General features: G+C 54.0%; 1 protein-coding gene across 1 annotated transcript; it reads left to right on the top strand.

Moving 5' to 3' along the window:
• The first annotated feature begins 815 nt into the window (after nucleotides 1–815).
• On the top strand, nucleotides 816–21,672 carry COLGALT1 (collagen beta(1-O)galactosyltransferase 1). The gene is made up of 12 exons (XM_082836244.1): nucleotides 816–1,117; nucleotides 2,452–2,562; nucleotides 3,277–3,394; nucleotides 8,561–8,695; nucleotides 9,842–10,046; nucleotides 11,486–11,605; nucleotides 16,517–16,593; nucleotides 16,667–16,773; nucleotides 17,041–17,173; nucleotides 18,685–18,812; nucleotides 19,653–19,859; nucleotides 20,088–21,672. Exons 1-12 carry the CDS (start codon nucleotides 855–857, stop codon nucleotides 20,353–20,355), a joined length of 1,872 nt encoding a protein of 623 aa, XP_082692370.1. The 5' UTR covers nucleotides 816–854; the 3' UTR covers nucleotides 20,356–21,672.
• Nucleotides 21,673–25,431: the final 3,759 nt, after the last annotated feature.

Raw genomic sequence — 25,431 nt, 5'->3', positions numbered from 1 at the left:
ACTGTCTCTTGCACACACTGAGGACACACGATCTGTCCCCTGAATTTTACTTGACAATATTGAGCCCCCACTCCCACCACTCACGTTAATAAATAGATATCTGAGCATCACAAAAACGATGAATTAGAAAACACATTAGATTACTGGAAAACAGCCCCCTCGTAGCATTTCTTTGGAAACGTCCACCTCCCTCCCGTTCCATCTACACACAAGCCTGCGGGGTCGTTGACTCCATTTTACAGATGGACAAACTTAGGCTCACACAGACGGCCCACTTGGGGACTGGATTTGAAGCCAGGTCTGGGGACGCCAGGGCCCACGCGCTTGGTACTCAACAACCCTTGAGGGCATCCCAGGGAGGTCAAGAACTAGAGTGGTAAAACTCATGTTGCAGGAGAGGAAACTGAGGCTCAGATCTTGAGTCCCAAACCAGATCCTGACTATCCAGGTTCGACTCGTGACACAGTCGGTCTTATACAAATGGAAGTTGGATGGCGAATCAGGCTGGGATCCTGGCGAGAGCAGCTGCTCGTTGGCAGGGCAGATTCTGAGGTCTGACGGCTTTATCGCACAGACCCAAGTTCAGAGCGCTCAGCGTCTTGGGGTGGGGGGTCGGGGGAGGCTGGGCTTCCCGGGCAGGCCTGCAGATTGACGTCACTTCGAGCGGGCCGCTGAGGAGGGTAGGAGGCACTTTGTGTCTTTAAGGCCGTTTGGAGGCGGGCCCTGACGGCTGACTCCGCCAGGAGCTCTCCTCCCCTTTAAGGCGCGCGGCAGGGGCGGGGTCCCCACGGCCCCTTTAAGGCACCGTCCGCGTCTGCCGGCAGAAAAGCGGCTTAAAGGCGACGCGTGGCGCGATGGCGGCGACCCCACGCGCATGGCGGGGGCACGGGCGGCCCCTCCCGGTGCTGCTGCTGCTGCTGCTGTTGGCGCTGCCACCTTTGGAGGGCCCGCCGGGCGCCGCCGCCTACTTCCCAGAGGAGCGCTGGAGCCCCGAGTCGCCGCTGCAGGCGCCGCGCGTTCTCGTCGCGCTGCTGGCGCGCAACGCGGCCCACGCGCTGCCTTCCACGCTGGGCGCGCTCGAGCGGCTGCGGCACCCCCGGGACCGCACAGCTCTGTGGTGAGCGCGGCGCCCGCGGCCCCGCATCCGGCCTGCTGTCCCCATCCCGGCGGGTCCACGCCGCGCCCCGCCCGCTGTCCTGGCACCGGGCGGGGCGGGCTAGCCCTACGCGTGCCTTTTGCTTGCTGTCCCCCATCAGGGCAGGCCAACCCCACGCGTGCCTGCCTGCTTGCTTTCCCCCTGCCGCATTAGCACCAGCCGGAACGGCGCTTTGCCTGCTGGCCTCTTTAGGGTGGGGCGGGCCACAGTTCTGCCTTCTGGCCCCCTCATTAGGGCATATCCGGGATCACCCGTGCGCACTGCCCGGAACTAACCCGCCAGTCCACTTGGTAGCACACACAGCTTCGAAGGGAAGCCTGAGAACCCGCCCCCACCCCCAGTTGGGGCGTTGCAGCGGCCCACATTGCACTTCAACTAACTGAACGTTTTTACGCTCCTGCTGCCGTATTGCTCCCTGAACCCAGCCTGAATCGGACCTCCTGCCTTGTGAATACTGGAGTGGGTGGGTGGGGTAAGGGACGGAAGGTGGAAGGTTGCGGGGAGTGGATTCTTCCTAGAAGCAGAATGGGGCAGGGCCATGAACAAGCCTGACTGGTGACTACCGCTTCCTACCTCAGTTTCTTCATCTGGAAAATGGGGATACTAATATAATTCTAGTTGGGTTGTCTCTGAAGATGAACAAGTTACTGAGTGTGAAGCCCTTGCGCCTGGCATCAGTGACCAGAGCTGTAGTTATTATTATCATTACTGTTACTATTGTCATCGTTGCTATCCTTGTTGTTGACTAAATAACAGTTCTTTTGGGAGAATAACTCTCAGCTGATGGTCAAACTAGACTTCCAAATATTCCTTTTTCCTCCAGGCCGGATAATCCAAGCACACAGTTGGTGTTTAAGAAATGTTTGTTGAATGAACGAGTGACCACAGCCCACTCCAAAGTGGTAGTGCCCACAGGAGAGAATTGAGGAAGGTGGGGCAGGGCTGCATGATATATATATATATATATATTTTTTTTTTTTTTAAAAATTAAATCTCACATATTTAGTAGCGAATGTGGTTATAAGATCCTTGATGCCCCATAGTACGAACGTCATCTAATGTGTTTTGCCAAAATTAGCTTGTTTTAATCCCCTCTGCAGCCCCGTGAAGTGGGCCCTGTCCTCACCCCGTGTGTCACAGATGAGGAAATTGGGGCACGGAGCGCGGAAGTGTCTTGCCCAGCGCTGTGTAGCTGGTGGGAGGCCCAGCCAGGTCGTGGGAGCCCTTGTTGCCTTGCTGCTGCTCGTCCTGCCTTGGTCTCCCTAACTTCACTCACTGGCCTTTTCTGTCTGCAGGGTGGCCACGGACCACAACTCAGACAACACGTCAGCCGTGCTTCGGGAATGGCTGGTGGCCATGAAGAGTTTGTACCACTCTGTGGAGTGGCGGCCGGCAGAGGAGCCGAAGTGAGTGCCAGGCCTTGCCCTGCCCCCTGCCCCCAGCTGGACTTGGCTGTGCCCCTGCTCACACACCCTCCATGACTCCCCATCATCCTGGGCCAGCCCCCAGCCCCCAGTCCCTGATGCTGTAGCCCAGCTCTGCAGCCTTCAGCGCTGGCTGTGGCTACTCTCACCCACCTCAGCTTCACCAGTGGGTCATAAGCCTCCCGTTGGACCTTTGCCCCGCCGTTCGCTCCACTTGGAATTCCTTCATTCCTTGGTCTTTGTGGTGGACGCCCACTGCTTTGTTCCCTGTGTCACTCAGCTGCAACATCAGCTCTGCTGCTTAGCGTCCCCATGAGCTCCTGAGTGATGTGGACTTCGGTTCCTTTCACTCTTTCAGGATTTATTTCTGTACCCACCCACTGCCCAGACCAGATTAGGAGTCTGGGAGGTCTTTGGGTCTTCTCTCCTAGTGGCTCCCTTCACCCTCAGGGATGTCTCTGCAAGGCAGTAGAGGCCCTTTCCCCTCCCCTCTGGGCCTTTGCACATGCTGTACCCCCTACTGGGGACACACCTCCGTTCTCTATTTTCTCCTTGCTTCTTCCCAGCCTTCAGATCCAGCTTACACATCCCCTCTTCCAGGAAGCCCTCTCTGACCACCCCACATTCAGCCAGCTCAAACCTCTCTGGGCTCCAAGAATGCCCTGTGCTTCCCACATCACAGCTGCCTCTCCACAGGTCCTACCCAGATGAGGAGGGCCCCAAACACTGGTCTGACTCACGCTATGAGCACATCATGAAGTTACGCCAGGCAGCCCTGAAATCGGCCCGGGACATGTGGGCCGATTACATCCTGGTGAGTTTCTTGGCCAGCCAACCCATGGGTCCCTAGCCGAAGGTCTGGGGTATCCAAGGGAAGGCAGAGTGGCGGGATTTGGAGACCAGCCTTAACCTCATTTTACAGAGGGGAAACTGAGACTCTGAGAAGGGAAGTGAGTTGTCAGAGGTAACAGCAGGTTAGTGGAGGAGCTGGGATTTGATCCTCGGCCACCTGGATTCTTAATCATCAGGAACAAGTGGGCTTTTGTGTCCCCAGCCGACCCCTGTAGTTGCACACTTGGGTCATCTCCACTTTTCTCAGCATCACCAGTGATGTGAGTTCTCTCTGCAACCACGATGATGACCTCTGGCTCACTCCAAGAAGCAGGAGGATGGGGCGGGGGCTGGGGGATGCTGGCGACACTGAGCTGCTGAGCCCTGACTTTCACTTCCTCCTCCTGGGCCTCTGGGAAGAGGGGGCCGGTTGAGGTTTTGAATGCAATGTTGGGTTACGTGCCCACAGATCACGGGTCTCCTGTGAGCTCCTTCAGCCTGGCTCCTTGACCTGGGCATGGTCCCCTCCCCCGGTGCGATGGGCAGGGCATTGACAGCTGAGCCTGGTTCGCCATGGAGGTTGAATGCAGTGATGCCAGCCTGACAGTGCCCGCGGCGGGTTTCCATCTACGTGCCAAACCTCAAGCTTTGGTCTCTACCTTCTTAATTTATTAATCAGCATATACCTATCGTCCACTCCCTATGCCCTCCTCGTGCCGGGCCCTGGGGACACAGTGAGGATCACACAGGCTGAGCCCCACCTTCCTAGCATCCCAGGAAAGGTGGATGTGACCAGAAAACAAACAAAACTGCATGAGGAAATACCAGAAGGCGGCCAGCGCTGTGCAAGGCACTTGATGATATATCAGTGTTCTGGGGCTGCCATAACAAAACACCAACACTGGCGGGCTTAAAACAATGGAAGTTTATTGTCTTGCAGCTCTAGAGGCCAGCAGTGTAAATCAGGGTGCAGGCAGGGCCGCACTCCAGGGGAGGATCCTTCCTTGCCCCTTCCAGCTTCTGGGGGCTCCAGGTGTTCCTTGGCTTGTGGCTGCATCACTCCAGTCCCTGCTTTTGTGGTCACGTGGTCTCTTCTTATAAGGTCACCAGTCACTGAATCTAGGGCCTACCCTAATCCACTATGAACCCCATCTTTTTTTAAACGTAATTATTGTTTTATTTGTTTATTTATTTTATATTCTTTCCCATTACGGTTTATCACAGGATGTCGAATATAGTTCCCTGTGCTAGACAGTAGGACCTTGTTGTTTATCCATCCTATGCATACTAGCTTACATCTGCTGATCCCACACTCCCAGTCCTTCCCTCCCCCATCCTCCACCCGCTTGGCAACCACAAGTCTGTTCTCTATATATGTGAGTCTGTTTCTGTTTTGTAAATAGGTTCATTTGTGCCGTATTTTAGATTGCACGTATAAGTGATATCATACGTGTTTGCCTTTCTCTTTCTGACTTACTTCACTTAGTTTGGTAATCTCTAGTTGCATCCATGTGGCTGCAAATGGCATTATTTTTCTTTTTATGGCTGAGTAATATTCCATTGTGTATTTATATCACATCTTCTTTATCCATTTATCTATCGATGGACACTTAGGTTGTTTCCATGTCTTGGCTATTGTAAATAGTGCTGCTATGAACATAGGGGTGCATGTATCTTTTTTAATTACAGGGTTGTCTGGGAATATGCCCAGGAGTGGGATTGCTGGGTCATATGGTAACTCTATTTTCAGTTTTCTGAGGAGCCTCCACACTGGTTTCCATAGTGGCTGCACCAATTTGCATTCCCATCAACAGTGTAGGAGGGATGAACTCCATCTTAATTTACATCTTAATTACATCTGCAAAGACCCAATTTCCAAATAAGGTCACGACCACAGGTACCAGGGCTTGGGGGGCCTCCCTTAGGAGGGGGCCCTAGCAGAGATCTAAAGGAGCCAAGGAGCCAGCCTCAGCGGGAGCTGGGGGCCAGTGTCCGAGGCAGAGGGAACAGAGCAGAGAGCAAGCCTGGGGCATTCAAGGACTGGCGAGGAGGCCAGTGTAACCAGAGTGGAGTGATGGCGGGGGTAATGCTGAGGTGGTAGGTGGGGGCCGGACTATTCAGGCCAAGGGAGGGATGTGACTTTTACTTTGAAGGTAATGGGGAGCCATGGACGGTGTGTGAACAGGAGAGGGCTAGGTTCTGATTTCTGATTTTCTGAAGTCCCTGTGGCTGCCGTGGGGCAAGAGGAGGGGGGCAGTAGGAGGCTGGGGGGGGGCCTGTATGGGGCTGTGGGTTCAGGATGCGTTCTGAGGCCAAGGGGACAGGCCCTGCTGGATGTGTGGGTGCCGGAAGGACCTCACGTCCTGGCCTGAACCTTGTGGGGAGGACGGAGCCATCTCCTGGGAGGAGGAAGGATGGAACGGGCTCCTCCCGGGATCCCTGTGAGTTGGTGCCTTCTCAGACTGTTTTATAGATGGGAAAGTGGAGGCTTAGAGAGGGAAGTGACAGCCTGCTGGGTGGGGTCTCAGAAACAGTGAAGAACAGAGGTGGGGCTCGAACCTCCCAGAACCGTCCAGCCCAGGGCCACCTTGTCTGCTTCCCTGGGTTTTGCTTACATTGTTTGACATCGAGTGGTTTTCACTTTTTTCTCTCAGCAAACCCGGGTGGAACTCAAGGCTTTGGTTCAGAACTCAAAGCAGCTTTTGACATACCGTATAGTTTTGCAATCGGGGACTTAAGTAATCCATATTGGAATGTGAAATCATTTGTCTCGTGTTTTTAAATTATTATGAAAATGGCCTCTTTTTTTTCTCTTTTTACAAACACTGTGGGTCTTACTTGTAAGAAAATATACAAGAAACAACAAGAAGCTTGGAAAGAAAGAAAAAAATCATACCTTGTAGTCGTACCTCCCAGAGAGGCTCGCTCTCTGGCTGTGTTTTTTCATTCTGTGTGCTTCCAAAACTAGTTTCCATCACCCCAAGGGAAACCCTGTGCCCATGAGCAGTCACTCTGCATCCCCGCCCCCAGCCCCTGGTGACTGCTAATCTGCTGTCTGTTCCTGTGGGTTTGCCTGCTCCGGACATTTCACATAAACAGGATCATACGCCATGTAGCCTTCTGGGTCTGGCTTCACTCAGCCTGATGTTTTCAGGGTTCACCCAGGTTGTAGCGTGTGTCAGTGCTTCACTCTTTCTGGCTGAGTGATATTCCATTGTATGGATGGACCACGTTTTGTTTATCCATTCATCCGTCAGTGGACACTTAGGTTGTTTCCACAGCTTGTCTTCTGTGGATAAGGCTGCTATAAACATGGTGTGCAGACGTCTGTTCGAGTCCCCGTTTCCAGTTCTCTCAGTCTGTACCTAGGACTGGAATTGCCGTAACTCCATGTTTCACTTTCTGAGGAACTACCAGACTGTTCTGGCTGTTTTCACTGCATCTGTATTCCAAGGTCACCAATTCAAATGTCCACAGGGGTCTGGGCAGGAACATAACAGGAGCGCACGGCTTGTCCCAAGGGGCAGCCACCTTCCGTCTCCAGCTGGGGCTTGCCGCGTGGGAATGCCCTTCCCACGTTGCTGGAGAAGCCAGGGATTCTGGTTTTTGCTCTTGTTTATGGCAAGTGATTCATACGTTCTAAAAATCCTGCATGGGGAGCTTCCCTGGCGGCGCAGTGGTTAAGAATCCGCCTGCCAATGCAGGGGACACGGGTTTGAGCCCTGGTCCGGGAAGATCCCACATACCGCAGAGCAGCTAAGCCCGTGCGCCACAACTGCTGAGCCTGCGCTCTAGAGCCTGGGAGCCATAACTACTGAGCCTGCGAGCCACGACTACTGAAGCCCACACTACTAGAGCCTGTGCTCCACAACAAGAGAAGCCACCGCAGTGAGAAGTCTGTGCGCCGCAACGAAGAGTAACCCCCGCTCCCCGCAACTAGAGAAAGCCCGCGCGCAGCAACGAAGACCCAACACAGCCAAAAATAAATAAATAAAATAAATAAATTTTAAAAAACACAGAAAAACCCTGCATGGGTAACAGAAAGCATATCTGTGGACCAAATGCATTAAAAAAAACCCACCTCCTAATAGTTGTATAATATATCATGCTGGGTGTGTTTTCCCATCCCGGTAGACAGGAACGTCCTTACCCAATTGTTTTCTGTGGCTTGATTTTTCGGTTATCTCGACACATTCTGCAAAGGGACAGCAGGGCAGGGCCAAAGCTTCTGTAGCTGATTCTCTACTGCTAGACTCCTGGGTCGTTCCCAGTTTGTGTGATGAACAACCCTGCCATGAATATTCTGGTGTGGCCTTTCTGGAAGGTGTTGGTGACATAACGGTTTTGGGGGGACAAGCAGGCACCCCCCACCATGATGACCCTGTTCATGGGTTGGTGAGTTTCCTTCCAGGCTGCAGCAAACAAGTTATAATCTTTTTACCCCACCATTCAAGGTGTTAAAAAAAAAAAAAAAAGCCTTATGTAAAGATCCTATTTTTAGGAATTTTTTTGTTGGCCCTTCACTTACATAGAAAAAAGTGTGGTCCTCCCAGCCCCGACTGTCCTCCTCACTGACCAGTGCTGCCCATCTTAAAAGTTCCCATAAAAGGAGCCACGTGGGCTTCCCTGGTGGCGCAGTGGTTGAGAGTCCGCCTGCCGATGCCGGGGACGCGGGTTCGTGCCCCGGTCCGGGAAGATCCCACATGCCGCGGAGCGGCTGCGCCCGTGAGCCATGGCCGCTGAGCCTGCGCTTCCGGCGCCTGTTGCTCTGCAACGGGAGAGGTCACAACGGTGAGAGGCCCACGTACCGCAAAAAAAAAAAAAAAAAAAAAAAAAGGAGCCACGTGATGCACCCACTGTCACTTCCCGTGGCTCGCCAGCACCGTGTGTGGGACCCATTTGTGTCGCTTCGTGCTGTGTGGTCCGTCCCTTCTCTTGCAGTATCGTGTATTTCATTGTGTGAACGTAACCCTGCTGGTGACTTAGGGCAGAGCTGTCCGTTGAGGAGCAGGTGGCTTCCAGGGCCGCACGTGCTATTCCAGGTGTCCCCCTCCCCAGGGCTCCGGCCTCTGCCCCAGCTGTTCCAAGCTGTGGCCTAGCCCGGCTCACTCTGGCGGCCCACACTGATGCCATGTCGGGTGTCTTACAGTTTGTGGATGCGGACAACCTGATTCTCAACCCTGACACGCTGACCCTGCTCATCGCTGAGAACAAGACGGTGGTGGCCCCCATGCTGGATTCCCGGGCTGCATACTCCAACTTCTGGTGTGGGATGACCTCCCAGGTCAGGGGGTTACCGTGGTAGGGCAGGGGCCTGGGGGTGCTGGGGGCTGGAATTGGAGTCTAACTTAGCCTCACACTGCCTCATGGTGAGCATTTGATAAACACTATTGTGATAATCCTTAAATAGACATTGAGGGAGGGTCTACGACTGTGTGCCCCCTGCCCCTACACCCATTACTGAGGCAGAAGCACAAATGCAGAGAGAGGAGGTGACTTGCCTGCGCTCACATAGCTATGACATGATGATGCCAGGACAGGACTTCAGGCACAGCTCGATCCAGGTGTTCAAACAATATTCCTCTTCCTCCATCCCTTGCGTGGCTTCATTTTCAAACTCCTGGGGAATGATCTCAGCAGCATTCAGCCAAAGTCTATACTCTGATTGAACCTTGTCCAGTCTCTTCCTACCCCTGAACCAATTACTGAAGTCAGGAAAATGTCAGCCTCTGATTGTCCCACCCAGTGACGAGGGTGGGGTTTTAGGCAAAGCCAGGGAGAGTGAGGGGCCGGTGATGGAGCAGGGCTGTGCCAGGGGAAGGGGGCTAGGTGGCTAGAGCCAGGATGCTGACCCATCCTATCTCCTCCTATCTTTTTGTTTTGAATTGATGTGTAATTCACAAAATATAAAGTTCACCATTTTAAAGTGAATAATTCAGTGGTTTCTATATTTTAAAGTATGTCATAGAAATCTAAATGTCATATGCTAACAATTCCAGTTCGTAAAGGATAGGAGGAAGGGAGAGGACTGTTCCAGAAGCTTTTAAAACTTCTAAAAGATTGCCCCCGGACTTTCTTGAAGTCCCACTTCTGATGTTTAATTTTAAAATCAAAGGATCTCAAATATCCAGTCCCTTTTTCAGTTTTTTAATTTCCTTTCTCAAATGCTGCCTTTCTGATCAGAAGTATTGAGCTGGGTCTGCAAATGACTGACTGTTTCCCTGGGTTTCTGTGCCATTGCCCAGCAACTGAGGCTCTGGGGTTGGAGACTGACAGGCCCTGCTCAGAGCCCTGTGCTCAGGGAATACCCACCATAGCCACAAACTGGCACCCAGTCTTACTCTCCGGGTGTTCTGTGCCTCCTGTTGTCCTGGGCCTCCAGCCTCACCTTTAGGGACCCCCGTGCAAAACTCTGCCCACCTCCCCACAGGGCTACTACAAGCGCACGCCTGCCTACATCCCCATCCGCAAGCGGGACCGCCGGGGCTGCTTTGCAGTCCCCATGGTGCACTCGACCTTCCTGATTGACCTGAGGAAGGCGGCATCCAGGAACTTGGCGTTCTACCCTCCCCACCCTGACTATACCTGGTCCTTCGATGACATCATTGTTTTTGCCTTCTCCTGCAAACAGGCAGGTGAGCCCACAGGGGATTTGCCATCATGGGGTGTCTCTCTCTGCTTCTTTGGGACCAGTACTGAGCCCACAGAAGGTTCACAGAACCAGAACTGCAGGGTGCAGCGATGACTTCAGGTGCAGCTGTATCCAGGTATTCAGATGATATCCCCAGGACCCGTTCTCTCTCCAGCCCTGGCTTTGCTGGGTGGCTTCGCTCCCCAGGTCTTTAAGATCTGCTTATTGAAAGTTATTTCCATCTTGATATTTTCCTGTATTCCCCCAGATATCTGTGGTTGAGCATAATTGTTCCCTAGTTGTATACTTCGGGCAAAAAAAAAAAAAGTTTAGAGAGGAAGAGAACATAGCCATATGCTGACCTGTCATTTATTTTTAAACCACGGGCCAGCAAACTGTATGTCCCACGGGCCAGATCTGACCCACTATCTGTTTTCGTATGGATGCAAGCTAAGAATGTCTTTTGGGTTCCTGGACCCAATTCCTATGTGTGTAGGTTGGAGGTGGGGGTGTATTCCCCACACTGACAAGCAATTCTGGGACCCCAGCAGGGTGTCTGAGAACTCAGCTCAATTCCAACTCGGTTCTGGCTCTGTCTACTTGGAGATAGCCTCAGATTCCACAGGTTAAGGGCCCAGTCCCACAAAACTATGTCCCCCACCCTGCTTCAGATGCTGATTGCAAGTCCAGGTTGTCACCTGTGCTTCTGACCAAATGGCTAGAAACCAAAGGTTTCCGCGACTCCTTCCTTGGGTTCTGCTAATTTGCAAGCGCGGCTCACAGAACTCGGGAAACCTGTTTACTCACTAGGTTACTGTTTATTATAAAAGGATATAACTGGGGAACAACCTGGAGGAAGAGATGCACGGGGCAAGGTTTGGGGGAAGGGGCGCAGAGCTTCCACGCCCTCTCTGGGCACGGTCCAAAGGCAGACTTGAGTTGTTGAGACAGAACTGTTTGGCCCACAGACCTAAATACTTACTGTCTGGCCCTTCAATGAAAATCGTTTTCGTTGGGTTTATCACTTTAGAAAAAGATACATACTCATTATAAAATTTGAAACCATTCAGAAAAGGACTAACACAGAGATAATGTAACTCATGGTTTGTCCAACTGCATCTCATTTTTGTGCATAAATGTGCATCTTTACTGTTCACCCGCAGTTTTGTGGTTTGCTTTGTCATGGAATCCTGCAGGGACTGAGTCAGTACTGGTGCGAGGCGCTCGTTAACAGTTCTGGAGTTTTTTGGCACTGCGAACCCCTGTTCTGGCTCCAATTCCCAGATGGAGCGCCAAGGGGTTCTCTGCCGGTTGCTGGGAACAGCTGGACCCATTTACGCTCTGGCCCCATGCTGGGCTGTGAGGCTTATGCTCTGTTCAGAGGTTGCCTCCGCTGCCTTACTGCTCTGTTTTCAATTTTGATTGTTGTTTCCTTGGCCCCAGAGGTCCAGATGTACGTCTGCAACAAGGAGGTGTATGGCTTTCTGCCGGTGCCACTGCGGGCACACAGCACCCTCCAGGATGAGGCCGAGAGCTTCATGCACGTGCAGCTGGAGGTCATGGGTGAGTCTGCCTGCGCCAACCTGGGAGGGCTGAGTCGCCTCCCTCTCGCTGCCATCTTGCATCTGTGAACACTGACTGAGTATCTGCTGGGCGCCAGTCTCTTTGCCGGGCACTGGGAACCCAGCATGAACAGGTGGACGGTTGTCCCCCCTCTCACAGAGTGCTGGCTTGCAAGCAGCTGTGCATGGCGTGCTCGGGGAAATGAGGGTGGGTTTTCTGGCGGAGGTGGCATTAAGATGCAGGGTAAGTAGGAGTTAGCCGATAAGAGGATTGCAGCCGAAGGGAGCAGCACATGCGGAGGCTGGGAGGCTGGAGGGGCTGTGAGCTCAGGAAATGGGTGAGGTCGGCGGGACAGAAGTGGGGCTGGTGAGCTGGGCAGGACTGGCAGGCAGGGCCAGGGTGGGGGCCTCAGACATTCGGCTGGGGAGCGGGCCTTTTCCCCCGGGGCAGTCAGGAGCCATGGAGGGTGTAGGAGCAGTGAGGGCAGCAGGTTTCACTGATGACCCTGCATGTGCGTGGCAGCATCTAGGACACAGCCATTTCGGGCCATTTTGTCACTCATGTCCCTGCCAACCTCTAGACCCACTATTGTTTGTTTAATATCTATCTTAACGGACACTTTTTTTTAACTTGAATACATTTTAAAAAGGAGACTACATATTTTTACCGTGGTTGCAAACTCATGTCTCTCTAACACATATACAAATAAATCCGTAGACTATTAAACTAGCAGCTGTCCCTCAGGTGAGGTGGGCTGAACGCATAGGGCCGAGCTGCCATTGATGTTGCTTGAGGAGGGGATTCTGCCCCGGCTGAGGGTCTCTGAAGCAACCGGACAGTGGTACGGCGTCCTCTTCCATGGGGGCCTTACCCTGTGCTGACCACATCCCTGTGAAGGCCTGTGAAGCAGCATGGCTGTACCTCCCACTGCACAGATGGAGAGGGCCTTGGAGGGCCAGGCCCCTGCCCTGAGGTTCAGTCCGTGCCGCCCCCGCCCCCCCCCGCCCCCCCGCCCCCCCGCCCCCCCGCCCGGCTCTGATCCGTTTCTGGCTGTGGCTCCCCCTTGTGGCTGAAGGTGGAATGACACCCAGCCTTTGTTTTGTGGGGGCTTTGGGGTCTTTTGAGGTGACACCTGGAGGCTGCAAGGTCATCAGGGTGAAGACCCCCGCAACCCCCAAGTGTCTATCCCATGTAGTTGCCCACGCTCAGCCTGGCAAACCCACCAGGCTGTATGTAGTCTTAAGAAGTGGGTCTCTGCCTCTTGCCAACTCCCGTGGGCGCGCGGACCCCGAGAAGCTTCTCCAGGCTGCCATAGTTTTCCTAGTTTAACTTTTCACATATATTTCCGTCGTTATTTTTGGCCAGAAGACTGTTTACGCTGCCGTTATAAACGGAAGGCACAACAGAAGCGTGAATATTTTCCTGTTTCTCAAGCACCAGAGCAAATCACACAGAACAGACGGAAGGAGGGTCTGGGGGTCTCAGATATTTGTGCAGATCCTTCCTTACAGTTCTAGTGAAAACCACCTTTTTCTCCACCTCTGTGTGGGTACCTGTCCCCGGGCTGTGCATGTGATTTCTCATGTGTTCAAAAATCTTTCGGGACTTCCCTGGCGGTCCAGTGGTTAAGACTCTGCGCTTCCACTTCAGGGGACACCGGTTTGATCCCTAGTCAGGAAACTGAGATCCCGCAAGCCATGCGGTATGGCCCAAAGAAGAAAAACATCTTTCTTACAACGAAATTTCAGGCTTACAGAAAAGCTCAGAGTGCTGCCCTCTGTGTGTGGGGAATCCAGCAACTTCCTACCCTACCTGCTCATGGACTATGGGGTGTCTTTCCCAGCTGGCCCCATAAACTTGGCTCAGTGTAAATCCTGTTCTTTGAGTTTTAGCATACACAGCAGTGACAGGTCATAGGTGGGCAGCGTGATGATTGTTTTTATTTTATTTTTAAATTTTTTTTATTAAAAATATTTTTTCAATGTTATCATGTTTTTATTGATCAATCTGTGCCCAATTAAAAAATAAACAACCAAAAAATACCCTTATCTAAAAGCAAACAATTCAGAGACAGGCAGATGCAAGAGGTGCATAGGGCAAGGTATGTGGAAAACGGCGAGGAAGCCCGTATTCCCTCTCGGAGCTCGCCGTTCTCTGTTTTTAATATCCTTGTCACCAGACACGGGCCAGGCTCTGGCCCTCCCCGGGGTCCCCCACTGTTGTGAGTCCACCAGCTGACGGATTTTTTCCCTTTTTGTGCTTCACATCAGTCAAGCTGCGCAAGTGCGGTGCCTTCTGCCCAGTGTCCGCGTCTGTGCTGTCACCGGCTGCTGCGTGTGGCTGTGGCTCGTTCTCTCGTCTTGCTGCGTAGTATTCCATTTAGATGTTCAGCCACAGGTTTATTCACTCTTGGCTGTGTCATGTGTCACTGTACCAGTCTTCTCCTGCGGCATGGGGGGCATTTCCCATTTTTCCCAACATTGCCATGTGCGAGGGAGTTCTAGACATGCATCAGTGGGTGCAAAGTTAGGGAATATCCACAAGGTTGCCCTCACTTCTTACACCAGTTGCAAAATCTGGGGTCCCCAGGACCACGTTCAGGTTTGATAATTCACGAGAGGGACTCAGGGCTCACTGGAAGCTGTTATACTCACAGTTACAATTTCTTACAGCCAAAGGACACAAATTAAAATCAGCAAAGGGAAAAGGTGATGGGGCAGCATCCAGGAGCGTTCCAAGCACAGAGATTCCTGTTGTCCCTGTCCCTTCCCGTGGAGTCATATGGACAGTGCTTGCTTCTAGAACTAGTATGTGAAAACATGCATGGTGTACTGCCAACCAGGATGCTTCCCAAGGCTCCATGTCCAGGGTTTTTACTGGGGCTCCTACACACAGATACAGATGATTGCCACATGGCTAACCTCCATCTCCAGTCCCTGCAGAAACTGAGCCAATACCAAGTAGCCCAAGACCTCCACCCTGAATCACACTGTTGGCGTACACACCCGGTATGGCCCCAGCCCTGAGATGAACAAAGACATTTCCAAGGCTTCAGCCTCCCAGGATCTGGGAGCAAAGGCCAGACCTCTCTGTGGTCAAGTTTAATTCTTCACCCTATGATGGGTCTAAGGGGTGTTATTTTTTTTATTTTTTATTTTTTGCGGTACGCGGGCCTCTCACTGCTGTGGCCTCTCCCGTTGTGGAGCACAGGCTCCGGAAGCGCAGGCCCAGCGGCCGTGGCTCACGGGCCCAGCCGCTCCGCGGCATTTGGGATCCTCCCGGACCGGGGCACGAACCCGTGTCCCCTGCATCGGCAGGCGGACTCTCAACCACTGCGCCACCAGGGAAGCCTGTGTTACATTTTTTGACGTGGCTCTCTGAAAAGGCTGCATTGTGTTGCTCCTTCTGGACCTAATATGCTCCATTTTCCCAGAACTGATAAGAAAGAATGAAGAGATACCCCCACTTCCCATCAGCAGGTCCTTTCACCATCCACACCCAAGCGGGCAGGCAGAGGCTGAGAAAGAGAGGGAAAGGGCACCTGAGATTTGAATTTGAGTCTTCAGATCCCAAAGCCTTGCCCTTGGGTCCTAGGCTCCCCTGAGGAGGACAGGGGGTGGCAGGGAGCTGTGACGGGCCCTGGATAGGAAGAAACCCCAGGGCACAGTGTCCCTGGAGGAGGCCCAGGCTGCGAGGTGGGAGGTGCCACGTTGACCCTGGGCCTCGCCCAGGCTTCTCCCGGACAGAGGGGCCTGTGTCTGTCCTTTGAGCTCACACAGGGCCTTTGTTCTTGGGGAGGCGGATGCCACACTCGCCTTTTCTGGGCCAGCCTGGTAGATGACCAGGAGCCTCACCAGGCTCCCAGTCCCCTTGGATCTGGTCCTTCTGTGGGAAACCGTCAGGGATGTACCAAGACAGGGCCCCGGGGATATGGTCTGAGCACTGCTCACAGCAGCTAAAAGGGGAACGATCAGGAACACCCTGAAATTCTTGGCATACCTGGGCTCGCAGATGTGTCACTCCAGTCACATGGCCATCTTCTCCCTGTATGTCTTCACACCGTCTACCTTCTGTGTGTATCTCTGTATCTGAATTTCCCATTTTTATAAGGACCCCAGTCAAACTGCTTAGGACCCACGCTAATGACCTCATTAAAGATCCTATTTTCTAAATAAGGTCACATTCTGAGGTACCAGAGTGTCAAGGTGCCAAAGTATCTTTTTGGGGAGGATACAGTTTAACCCAAAACAATGTGTGTGATTTCATGGCAACTTATCATGACATAAACCTCTGAGAGACTTATTAGCCCATTTTATAGATGAGGAAAGTCATTCCTTTGTTCAGTTTATGAGTTTGTGCTGAGCTCTGTGTGCTGGGCGTAGGGAGCCAGTGTGAGTGGACAGACCTGGTATCCGTCTGGCAGAGCTCATGGGAGATAATCAGGGAGCCGGGGAGGTAGGACAGCAGAATGAGACTTTGACGGAAGCCCAGGCGCTGTGGGGACCCCCAAAGAGGTACCTGACAGCCTGGGGAGGTCAGGAGACTCCTCTGCTGCCACCCACCCACCCCCCGCCCCGTCCCAGAAGGCCTCTTAGCTGATAACTCAGGGGGAGGAGGGGAGGAAGGAAGGGTATTTCAGTAGAGGCCCAGCATGTGCACAGGTCCAGAGGAATGGGGGATGGGTAAGTCTGGAGCAGTGCCAACAGCCAGACTGGGTAGGAGGCGGAGGAGAGAGACTAGCACTGATGTTGTGAGCGGGGCTGTGTCGGACAGGGTTTCCAGCACCAAGCTGAGGAGCTTGGGATGACAGGGAGCCCCGCAGAGGGTGGGGAGGGGGCGTTGGAAAGAGGCTGGACACCCCCCGACTTCCCAATGACCCCCGTGACCCCTCGGCTTCTCTCTGCCGCCCAGTGAAGCACCCATCCGCGGAGCCCTCGCGGTTCATCTCGGTGCCCACCAAGACGCCAGACAAGATGGGCTTTGACGAGGTAGGCTGGGCCTTCCCTCGGGGGTGGGGCGGGGGGCCGACCTGGAGGGTCCAACCAAAGCTCTGGGCCACAGGTCTTCATGATCAACCTGAAGCGGCGGCAGGACCGACGGGAACGTATGCTGCGCGCACTGCAGGAGCAGGAGATCGAGTGCCGGCTGGTGGAGGCTGTGGATGGCAAGTGAGTCCCACCCCGGTGGGGGAGGGGCGGCTCCACGTGTGGGTATGTGGACCTGGTGGGTGGCTGCTGTGGAGAGGATGTGAGTCTGACCCTGCGCGGGGTGCCGGCAGGTCTGCGCACATAGAGTAGACCACGCCCTGGCAGCCCACATTGGGCCCAAGAGGGGTGTGCATGTTGGGGGGTGGGGTGGCAAGGGGGAATGTCGCTAATGGTGGAATTGTGGGCAGAGAGAGTCTTCCACTGACCCCCTCCTGTCCCCCCTTGCAGAGCCATGAACACTAGCCAGGTAGAGGCACTGGGCATCCAGATGCTGCCCGGCTACCGGGATCCTTACCACGGGCGGCCCCTCACCAAGGGCGAACTGGGCTGCTTCCTCAGCCACTATAACATCTGGAAAGAGGTGGGTCCCGCAGTGGGGCAGGCCCCTCCTCAGCCTTCTTTACAGCTCAAGGAGGGAATCACCTGCATCCCAGACAGTCCTCTCTCTTTAGTGAATGTGTCACTGAACCCTGGGTGGGTGAGCTGCTGTCCTTCTCCTGTGCAGACGTGGAGCCTGAGTCCGGGGAGGGTTAAGCCTGACTCTAGAAACAGGTGGGGTCTGAGGCCCAGGACCTCCAGGAGAAACCTCTTCATGTGCACCCACTGGCAAATATCTAGAGCCTGGGCACCGTGCTCATAGCTTACTAGTAGGAGTAATAGCCATGGCGACGATCACTAATGCAGACCCCACACGTTGGTACCCCGTTAGCCCCAGAGGCTCATCACATACCCTTGGAAGGGAAGGTTATGATGGGCGAGGATGCCAGGCACGGACTGGAACCTGGGACCAGCAGGCGTGAGGCCAGATGGGGCACTTAGTGTTTGAGGCGACAGGTGCTCAGCCAGGTTGCCCTCCTTTTCTGATATTCATCATGGAGGTCATGGGGCAGGGATTGCGGTGTCCAGGTAGCTGTAGAGCCAGAGGGGATCCAGGTTCAAGTCCAGCCCTGCCTCTGAGAGGGGTGAGCTCTGTGAGCAAGGAAGGCATTTCCCAATCTGAGCCTCAGATTCCCCAGATGATGGAGTCACAACTTCAGGGGCAGTTGTGAGGATTCGCTAGTTCATTCATTCTGGGAACATTTGTCAAGGACCTACTGTGTGCCCAGCCTGATGCTGGTGCTGGGGACACGATAGCCACCAAGATAGACCCAGCCCCCTTCAGGGCGCTCACAGCCCTGGGAGGTGGGGAGACTGATGAGAATCCACAAAGAAATGAATGGCAATGAAATAAGTGAGAGGCAACTACAGGAGAGGCCCAGGGTTATGAATTATCCTCAACTGGCAGCTTTGGGTGATAGTCAGGGAGGACCTCTTGAGTAGGTGACAGGTGAGCTAAGGCCAGAAGGGTGAGAGGGAACCTACCTGCTGCCGTGTGGGGGAAGGGTGCTCTGTGTCAAAGGCACAGCGTACGCCCAGGCCCTGGGTTGGGAAGGAGCAGCCAGGCTGAGGTGAGGCTGTGGATTCTGCTGCCAAGTTGTGAGGAGGAAGTTTTGGCCAGGAGGTAGATCCAAATTGGTGGTGGTGGGCTTCCCTGGTGGCGCAGTGGTTGAGAGTCCGCCTGCCGATGCAGGGGATGTGGGTTCGTGCCCCGGTCCGGGAAGATCCCACATGCCGTGGAGCGGCTGGGCCCGTGAGCCATGGCCACTGAGCCTGCGCGTCCAGAGCCTGTGCTCTGCAACGGGAGAGGCCACAACAGTGAGAGGCCCGCGTACCGCAAAAAAAAAAACACAACAACAATTGGTGGTGGTGGTGTGTGTGTGTGGGGAGTAGTTTGCTTTTCTCCTGATGCCCCAGAGCTTTTAAGCAGAACTGGCTTCGGGGTCAGGCCTGGCTTTGATCTCTCCAAGATCTCAGCAGGGCCTCCTCCCTCAGGTTGTGGACCGCAGGCTGCAGAAATCACTCGTGTTCGAGGACGACCTGCGCTTCGAGATCTTCTTCAAGAGGCGCCTGATGAACCTTATGCAGGATGTGGAGCGGGAGGGTCTGGACTGGGACCTCATGTGAGTGGAGCCTGGGAGGGGCCAGAGCTCAAAGGTGTGGCCTAGAGCCTCTAGGTCGGAGGGCCTTTGCAGGTTAATATGTTGGGCCAACTTTTGGGAGCTTGGCAGGAGGACTTGTTCTTGACCCAGAAGTCTAGGGACCTGGTGGAAGCCTGCCAGCTCGTGCAGGGTTTGGAGACTTGACTGGAGCCTGTGGGGTAGAGAATAAGGCTAAGGTTTGACCCGGAAGACTGGGGACGTGGCTGAAGAACTTGGGGTGTGGCCTGCGGTGGGTTTGATCCGAGCTTGGATGCAGGGCGAGAAGCCTGGGGGCTTGGCTGCGTGGGCTACGCCCACGGGAGCCTGGGTCTCAGAGCAGTGCTAGGTAGAGTATGGCCAGCATATTTCTGGAACTGTCCCTTGGAGTCTCATGTAGGTGGGTTGGTTCATCCTCGCCACCCCACCCCTGCCCCTAGCGCCACGTGCGGGGCCCTGATCTGGGTTCTGGGCCTCAGACTCAGGACCGTGCTGTCGATAGGAGCAGTAGCTTCTCCCCTTCACTCCTGCCCACGTGCCTCACAGCCCTCTGAACCCAGAGCAGCTCCCCTCTCAGCTCCGCTCTCCTTCCTGTGGCACAGCCTCCCCAGCTCCAAATCCTCCCTCGTGCCCTCAGAAAAAGCCCACTCCCCTCCCTGTGGCCCCAGGCCCCTGTGGGCCTGCTCTCACCCCAGTGCAGTCACGCCGGCCTCCTCATCGCTCCCCACCCCCCAGGGCCTGACGGGGGCTCCGGGGATCTCTGCGTCAGCATTCTTGCATGGGCAGGCGGGAGGAAGGTGACTGGGCCCCCGTTCTGCACCCCAGCTACGTGGGCCGGAAGCGGATGCAGGTGGAGCACCCCGAAAAGGCTGTGCCCCGCGTGAGGAACCTGGTGGAGGCCGACTACTCGTACTGGACGCTGGCCTACGTGATCTCCCTGCAAGGCGCCCGCAAGCTGCTGGCTGCCCGGCCACTCTCCAAGATGCTGCCCGTAGACGAGTTCTTGCCGGTCATGTTTGACAAGCACCCAGTGTGAGAGGGGGTGGCGGTGGGCAGGCGGGCTGGGGTCTCGCTGTGGAGCTGGCCTGGGTGGGGGCGTGAGGCTCATGGGTCCCAGGGAGGTGGCTTTTCCTCTGCCTGCTTCTTCCTCCATCTGGTCCCTCGCCGTCGCCCTCCCCCCACCCCTGCCACCCACTTCTGTCTCCATTCGCCTCTTACCCCCCAACCCACCGCGGCCCCCGTGCCCCTCCTCCCCTGCAGGTCTGAATACAAGGCCCACTTCTCCCCTCGGGACCTGCGCGCCTTCTCCGTGGAGCCCCTCCTCATCTACCCCACACACTACACAGGGGACGACGGGTACGTGAGCGACACGGAGACCTCGGTCGTGTGGAACAACGAGCACGTCAAGACCGACTGGGACCGGGCCAAATCCCAGAAGATGCGCGAGCAGCAGGCCCTGAGCCGCGAGGCCAAGAACTCTGACGTGCTGCAGTCCCCCCTGGACAGCGCTGCCCGGGATGAGCTCTGAGAGCTCTGAGGGGCGGTGGCCATGAATCCAAAGCAGCCTGTCGCTGGCCCGGCCCCCGCACGCCCGCCGGGGACGACCCCTGGCAGGCCAAGGAGGGCTCCCCACGCAGGGCGGCGTCCAGCCAGCCCATGCTCAGCAGTCACGTGCATGCAGGCAGCATTAACGGAGGTGCCTACTGTATGCCAGGAACAGGTGGATCGGGTGGTAGCAGTCGTGCGCCCAACACTTTAAGCGATTACTGGGTACCAGGTTCCTGTGTTCTGGCAGTGAATGAGGCATGATTATTCCCTCCCTCGGTGATGGGTCCAGTCGTCAGGCGTTACTGATCCCCCATCAAGAAGCAGGCGCTAGTGGTACACACTCACTGTTTGAATTCATTCGAGTATTTATTGAGTGCCTACTGTATGCGGGGCACCATTCCAGGCTCTGGGACTAGTGAGGTAAACTTTCATGTATTCAGACACGTACATGTGTCTGGTACTTGCGACACAAAAGTCCTTACTGACTCGGTGCATTTGCCGAGTGCCTGCTGTGTGCGGGGAGCTGAGCTTTGCGTTAGGGCTGAAGACAAACAAGGTGCTTTTCACTCCTAAGTGGTCTCTTCCCCTCACATCCAGAGAGCATCTCCTGTGTGCTGGGCCCTGGTGACACAAAATAGGATGACAGCTGTTCAGGCAGCTTCTGATCACCAACAGAGATGAAGGAGTCCTTTCGTTTCTTCATGCAGCAAGCATTTATTGAGTGCTGGCTGTGTGCCTGACCTCGTGGACTCCCAGTGGGGTTGACTGAGTTTGATTCCTCATTGCCCCTCGCCCCCCGTCGCCCGAGCCGTGTGCAGATAACATCCCCTGTCCACCGCCCAGGAGAGGGGCTGGCTCTTCCCTTGCCAGGGGCAGCCATGGGTTCCAGCAGCCTCATGTCTGCATGCAAGGCCCCCTTGCTAGACCCGGCCCCCCTGGAGGGGGTGAGGGGTGAAGCTGGGGGCGGGGTCTCCCATTCCCCCTCCTGGTCTCAGTTGTTTGACCTCCCTGCCCTGCACGTCAGGTGTGGTCTCTGCCTGCTCGGTGGGGTTCCTCTGTCCAAGCCTTTGGTGGGATCATGCGTCTGGGGCCTCGCGTGGGCTCCGCTGCACTGGGGCACTACCCACGGCCTGGGCAGAACGTCCCCCGGCACAGGCTGGAGGACTCGCTGTGTCTTCAGCCTGAAACGAATGTCAGAGCCCACCAGTAGTGCCTCATTCTCTGAGGGATAACTAACTGCTGTCCGGGTCGGGTCCCGGATAACTTGCTTATTTTTTTATTAAATGTTGCTGGTTGGTTTTCACATACATCTGTGTTCCCTTCTTGGCCCAATGCTCTGCTCACAACCTATGTACCACCCACATTCCCCACCCCTCCGCTTCAGGCCAAGATGTGGGAGGAAACCAGGTGCGGCGGGGGGAGTGAGACCCCGGGATTCCAGTGTGCCCCATAAAACTTCCCCAAAATAGCCCGGGGACGACAGATGGTCAACCTCACTCTATCCTGCGGGGTCAAATAACAGAATGAAGAGCGGGGCTGTCATAGTTTGGAGTCTGCAGAAAACAGACCCCAAGATGAGGATTTGAATTATCCGAGAGGTGACCCCAGGAAACCCTGATGGCAGTGGGGACGTGAGGCAGAGGGAAGGAGCCCTCCAGGGGGTGCCAGTGAGCAGTTGACTCGGCGGGGTGGGGGCAGCATAGAGCATGCACCTCAGAGTGGTCCCACCCCAGGGGCGGGGGAGGTGGGGCATTTATCCACCCTCAACAGCATTTGAATTTTCTGGATCAAATAAGGGTTCTCAAGATTCTCAAGCCCTTTTAGGGTGTGCAGGCATATACCCTAGGCTCTTACAAAATAACAGATGGTGTGTGATCCTTGGGGAAACATGAGAACATACAGCTAAGCAAACCAAAAAAAGCAAAATTAAATCACACGTCCTGAGAGACAACAACTCCTAACTTTTTAGTGACAAACCTTTCAGTCTTACCCATTTGCCTGGTACAAATATATACATGTTTTGAAAAAGAGGATTCGTGTTACATAAACTCTGTTACAACCTGCTTTTTTCTTTTTCTCCCACACAACACATTTTAATTTCATAAACACGGGATCAAATTGTACCCGGATTTCTTTCAGCAATTTTCTTTTTAAGTTTAACAACATATTGTAGACATTCTAATCAGCGCAGATGTCTACCAGCTCTTTTTGGATTGTTACATACACTAAAATAGGCTGTGATCAGGATGGACCAGCATTTATCCAATCATTCTGATGGAAGAATATCACAGCCTGGCAATGAACAGTATTATACAATCTATCTTTCCTCCTGGAGTTTTTATTTCAGTTGGGTAAGTTGATACAGGTGGGATTGCTGGGTTAACAGAAATGCGCCCTAGAAGTTTCAGTAGAGGCTGCCATGTTTTCTCTTCTTGTTAAATCTTAGTTATTCATCATGTATCCGCGAGGGTGGATGATCCCAGTTCATTAGCCAGTCCCCTCTCGTAGAACACTGGAGTCGTTTCTCATGTGTTACCGTTACATGCCATGTTTCCAAATCTTATTTTAACCTGGTGGATCTCAATTTGGGGGGGGAGGGGCGCGGATTTTGTCCCTCAGGGACGTTTGGCGATGTCTGGAGACGTTTCTGGTTGTCATGACTGGGGGTGGGTGCTCCTGCCATCTAGTGGACAGAAATTAAATTCCCTGAGTGCACAGGGGGGACCCATAACAAAGAATGATCCGGCCCCCAAAGTCCACAGTCCCTACACCCAATTCCATTCAGCCCTTTGGGGACAGAAGTCTCTAGAAGAGTCTTCTTCGTGGCACGAGTGAAATTTCCTTTGCTATGAAATGTCTCTGATTCAAACGTAGATTCTCAGGCTCTGCCTCCAGACTGAAGGGGTCAGAAGCTTGGAGGTGGTGCCTGGGAACCTGAGTTTTCTTTCGATGCCCCCATCCAGTTACCTAACTCTGATCTCCCCTTTGCTCTCTGCACATCCGGGAGAACCGCATCCTTCCTTCCAGAACATTCCTACAGGAATGACTCCACAGAACTGGCTCACCGGGGGAACTGAGGCACCCCACGCTCACAGAAGGCAGAGAGTCGGGAGGTCCTTGAAACCTCCAACTTGGGGCACACACCCTGTCTCTGTGATTCAGGAATAGGATGCTACCTTTGCCTCCATCACAACTGCTTTTCAGTGCCCTCCAAGCTTGTCACTGAACAAGGGAATTTGGATTCCAAAATATCAGATGCTTCCATGCCCTGCTTCCGGCAGAGGGAAGAGGAAGCGAAACCAAGACAGCTCCGGTTTCTTCTGCCTTCCCAACCGCCCCCAGGTCACCTCTGGCCGGTGGACCGGAGCACAGGCACAGCTGCAGGGACTTCTTCCAGCGTGGTTGCGGCTTTGCAGCTTCTGCCCAGAAAGGGGTTGGGTGGGAGTGGGTGCCGATATCAACCCACCACTCTCCCTCGTTTATGACTGTACGTTGTGGTGATGGTAAGAATGATTGTGTAATTGCAGGCTGCGTAATCATAGCAACCATTCCATGTAATTGCAGGGTTAGGAGCAGAATAATGATAATGCAATATAACAAATTATGGAATGAAATGTAATCTTACGTAGGTCATGAATCACATAATTGTGTTACAACCTCCAGGAACTGACTGCGCATTTTGTTGACATTCCCTGGGTGGTCCTGCCCTGCTGGCAGGTGTTGTGACAAGGAGGCTTGGGTAAATAGTGGGGGCGGGATTACGGTAGTTTAAGGCGGGTGGGGGAAGGGGGGGAGGCCGAACCAGAGGGTTCAGGTGAGACTGGAGGGTGGGGTGAGCATAAGGGCGGTGCTAGAGTTTAGCTTAAAGGTTGGGAAAAGTGGGGAGAAAGAGGAGGGGAAGCTGAAGAATGGATTAAGTCAGGGGTTGGCAAACGATGGCCTGAATCTGGCCAGCCATGTTTTGTTGTTTAAAAAAAAAGTGTCTTTTTTATTGAGATGAAACTCAGGTAACGTAAAATTAACCCTATCAAAGTGTGCAATCTCATGGCAGTCAATGTACTCACATTGTTGTGCAGCCATCATCGCTATCCATTTCCAAACTTTTTCATCCTCCCAAACTGAAACCCTGCCCCCAGTAAAGACTAACTCGCCGTTCTCCCCTCCCCCAGCCCCTGGCAATCACCACTCTACTCTCTGTCTCTATGAATGTGATGGCTCTAGGGACCTCATATAAGTGGAATCATACAGTAATTGTCACTCTCTGTCTCTGTGAATGTGATGGCTCTAGGGACCTCATATAAGTGGAATCATACAGTAATTGTCACTCTGTCTCTATGAATGTGATGGCTCTAGGGACCTCATATAAGTGGAATCATACAGTAATTGTCACTCTGTCTCTATGAATGTGATGGCTCTAGGGACCTCATATAAGTGGAATCATACAGTAATTGTCATTTTGTGTGTAGCTTCTTTCACTCAGCATAAAGCCCTCCAGGTTCAGCCATGTTGTAGCAGGAGCCAGAATCTCCTTCCTTTTTTTTAAAATTTTTTTGTGGTACGCGGGCCTCTCACTGTTGTGGCCTCTCCCGTTGCGGAGCACAGGCTCCGGACGCGCAGGCTCAGCGGCCATGGCTCACAGGCCCAGCCGCTCCGCAGCATGTGGGATCTTCCCGGACCGGGGCACGAACCCGTGTCCCCTGCATCGGCAGGCGGACTCTCAACCACTGCGCCACCAGGGAAGCCCTCCTTCCTTTTTAAGGCTGAATAATATTCTGCTCTTGGGTGGCCTCGGCAGCCAGTGGCTTGAAGCAGGATCTCAGTTCCCCGACCAGAGACTGAAGCCAGGCCACAGCAGTGAGAGCACTGAATCCTAGCTACCAGGCTACGAGGGCCAGTGGCTAGTGACAAGGCCCTGGCTTGTCTGCTTTGTAGAAATGAATTTCAATAATGGGATGGAAAAAAGTGAAGTGTTTACTAGGAGGAAAAAAAGAGTACATGTGAATAGACACACACGGGTGGGCTCAGAGGGAGAGTTGCGCCTTCGTGGTAGTTCAAA

This window comes from Leucopleurus acutus (genome assembly GCF_964270905.1).
Source record: "Leucopleurus acutus genome assembly, chromosome: 3".
Classification (NCBI taxonomy): Eukaryota; Metazoa; Chordata; class Mammalia; order Artiodactyla; family Delphinidae; genus Leucopleurus; species Leucopleurus acutus.
Note: the sequence above shows the minus strand (reverse complement) of the source record. Positions and strands in the feature narration are given on the sequence as shown.

Coding starts and splice junctions, on each gene's coding strand:
- COLGALT1 (XM_082836244.1), top strand. CDS start 855: ATGGCGGCGACCCCACGCGCATGGCGGGGGCACGGGCGGCCCCTCCCG. Junction 2,563..3,276: donor CGGCCGGCAGAGGAGCCGAA/GTGAGTGCCAGG, acceptor GCCTCTCCACAG/GTCCTACCCAGATGAGGAGG. Junction 10,047..11,485: donor CTTCTCCTGCAAACAGGCAG/GTGAGCCCACAG, acceptor CCTTGGCCCCAG/AGGTCCAGATGTACGTCTGC.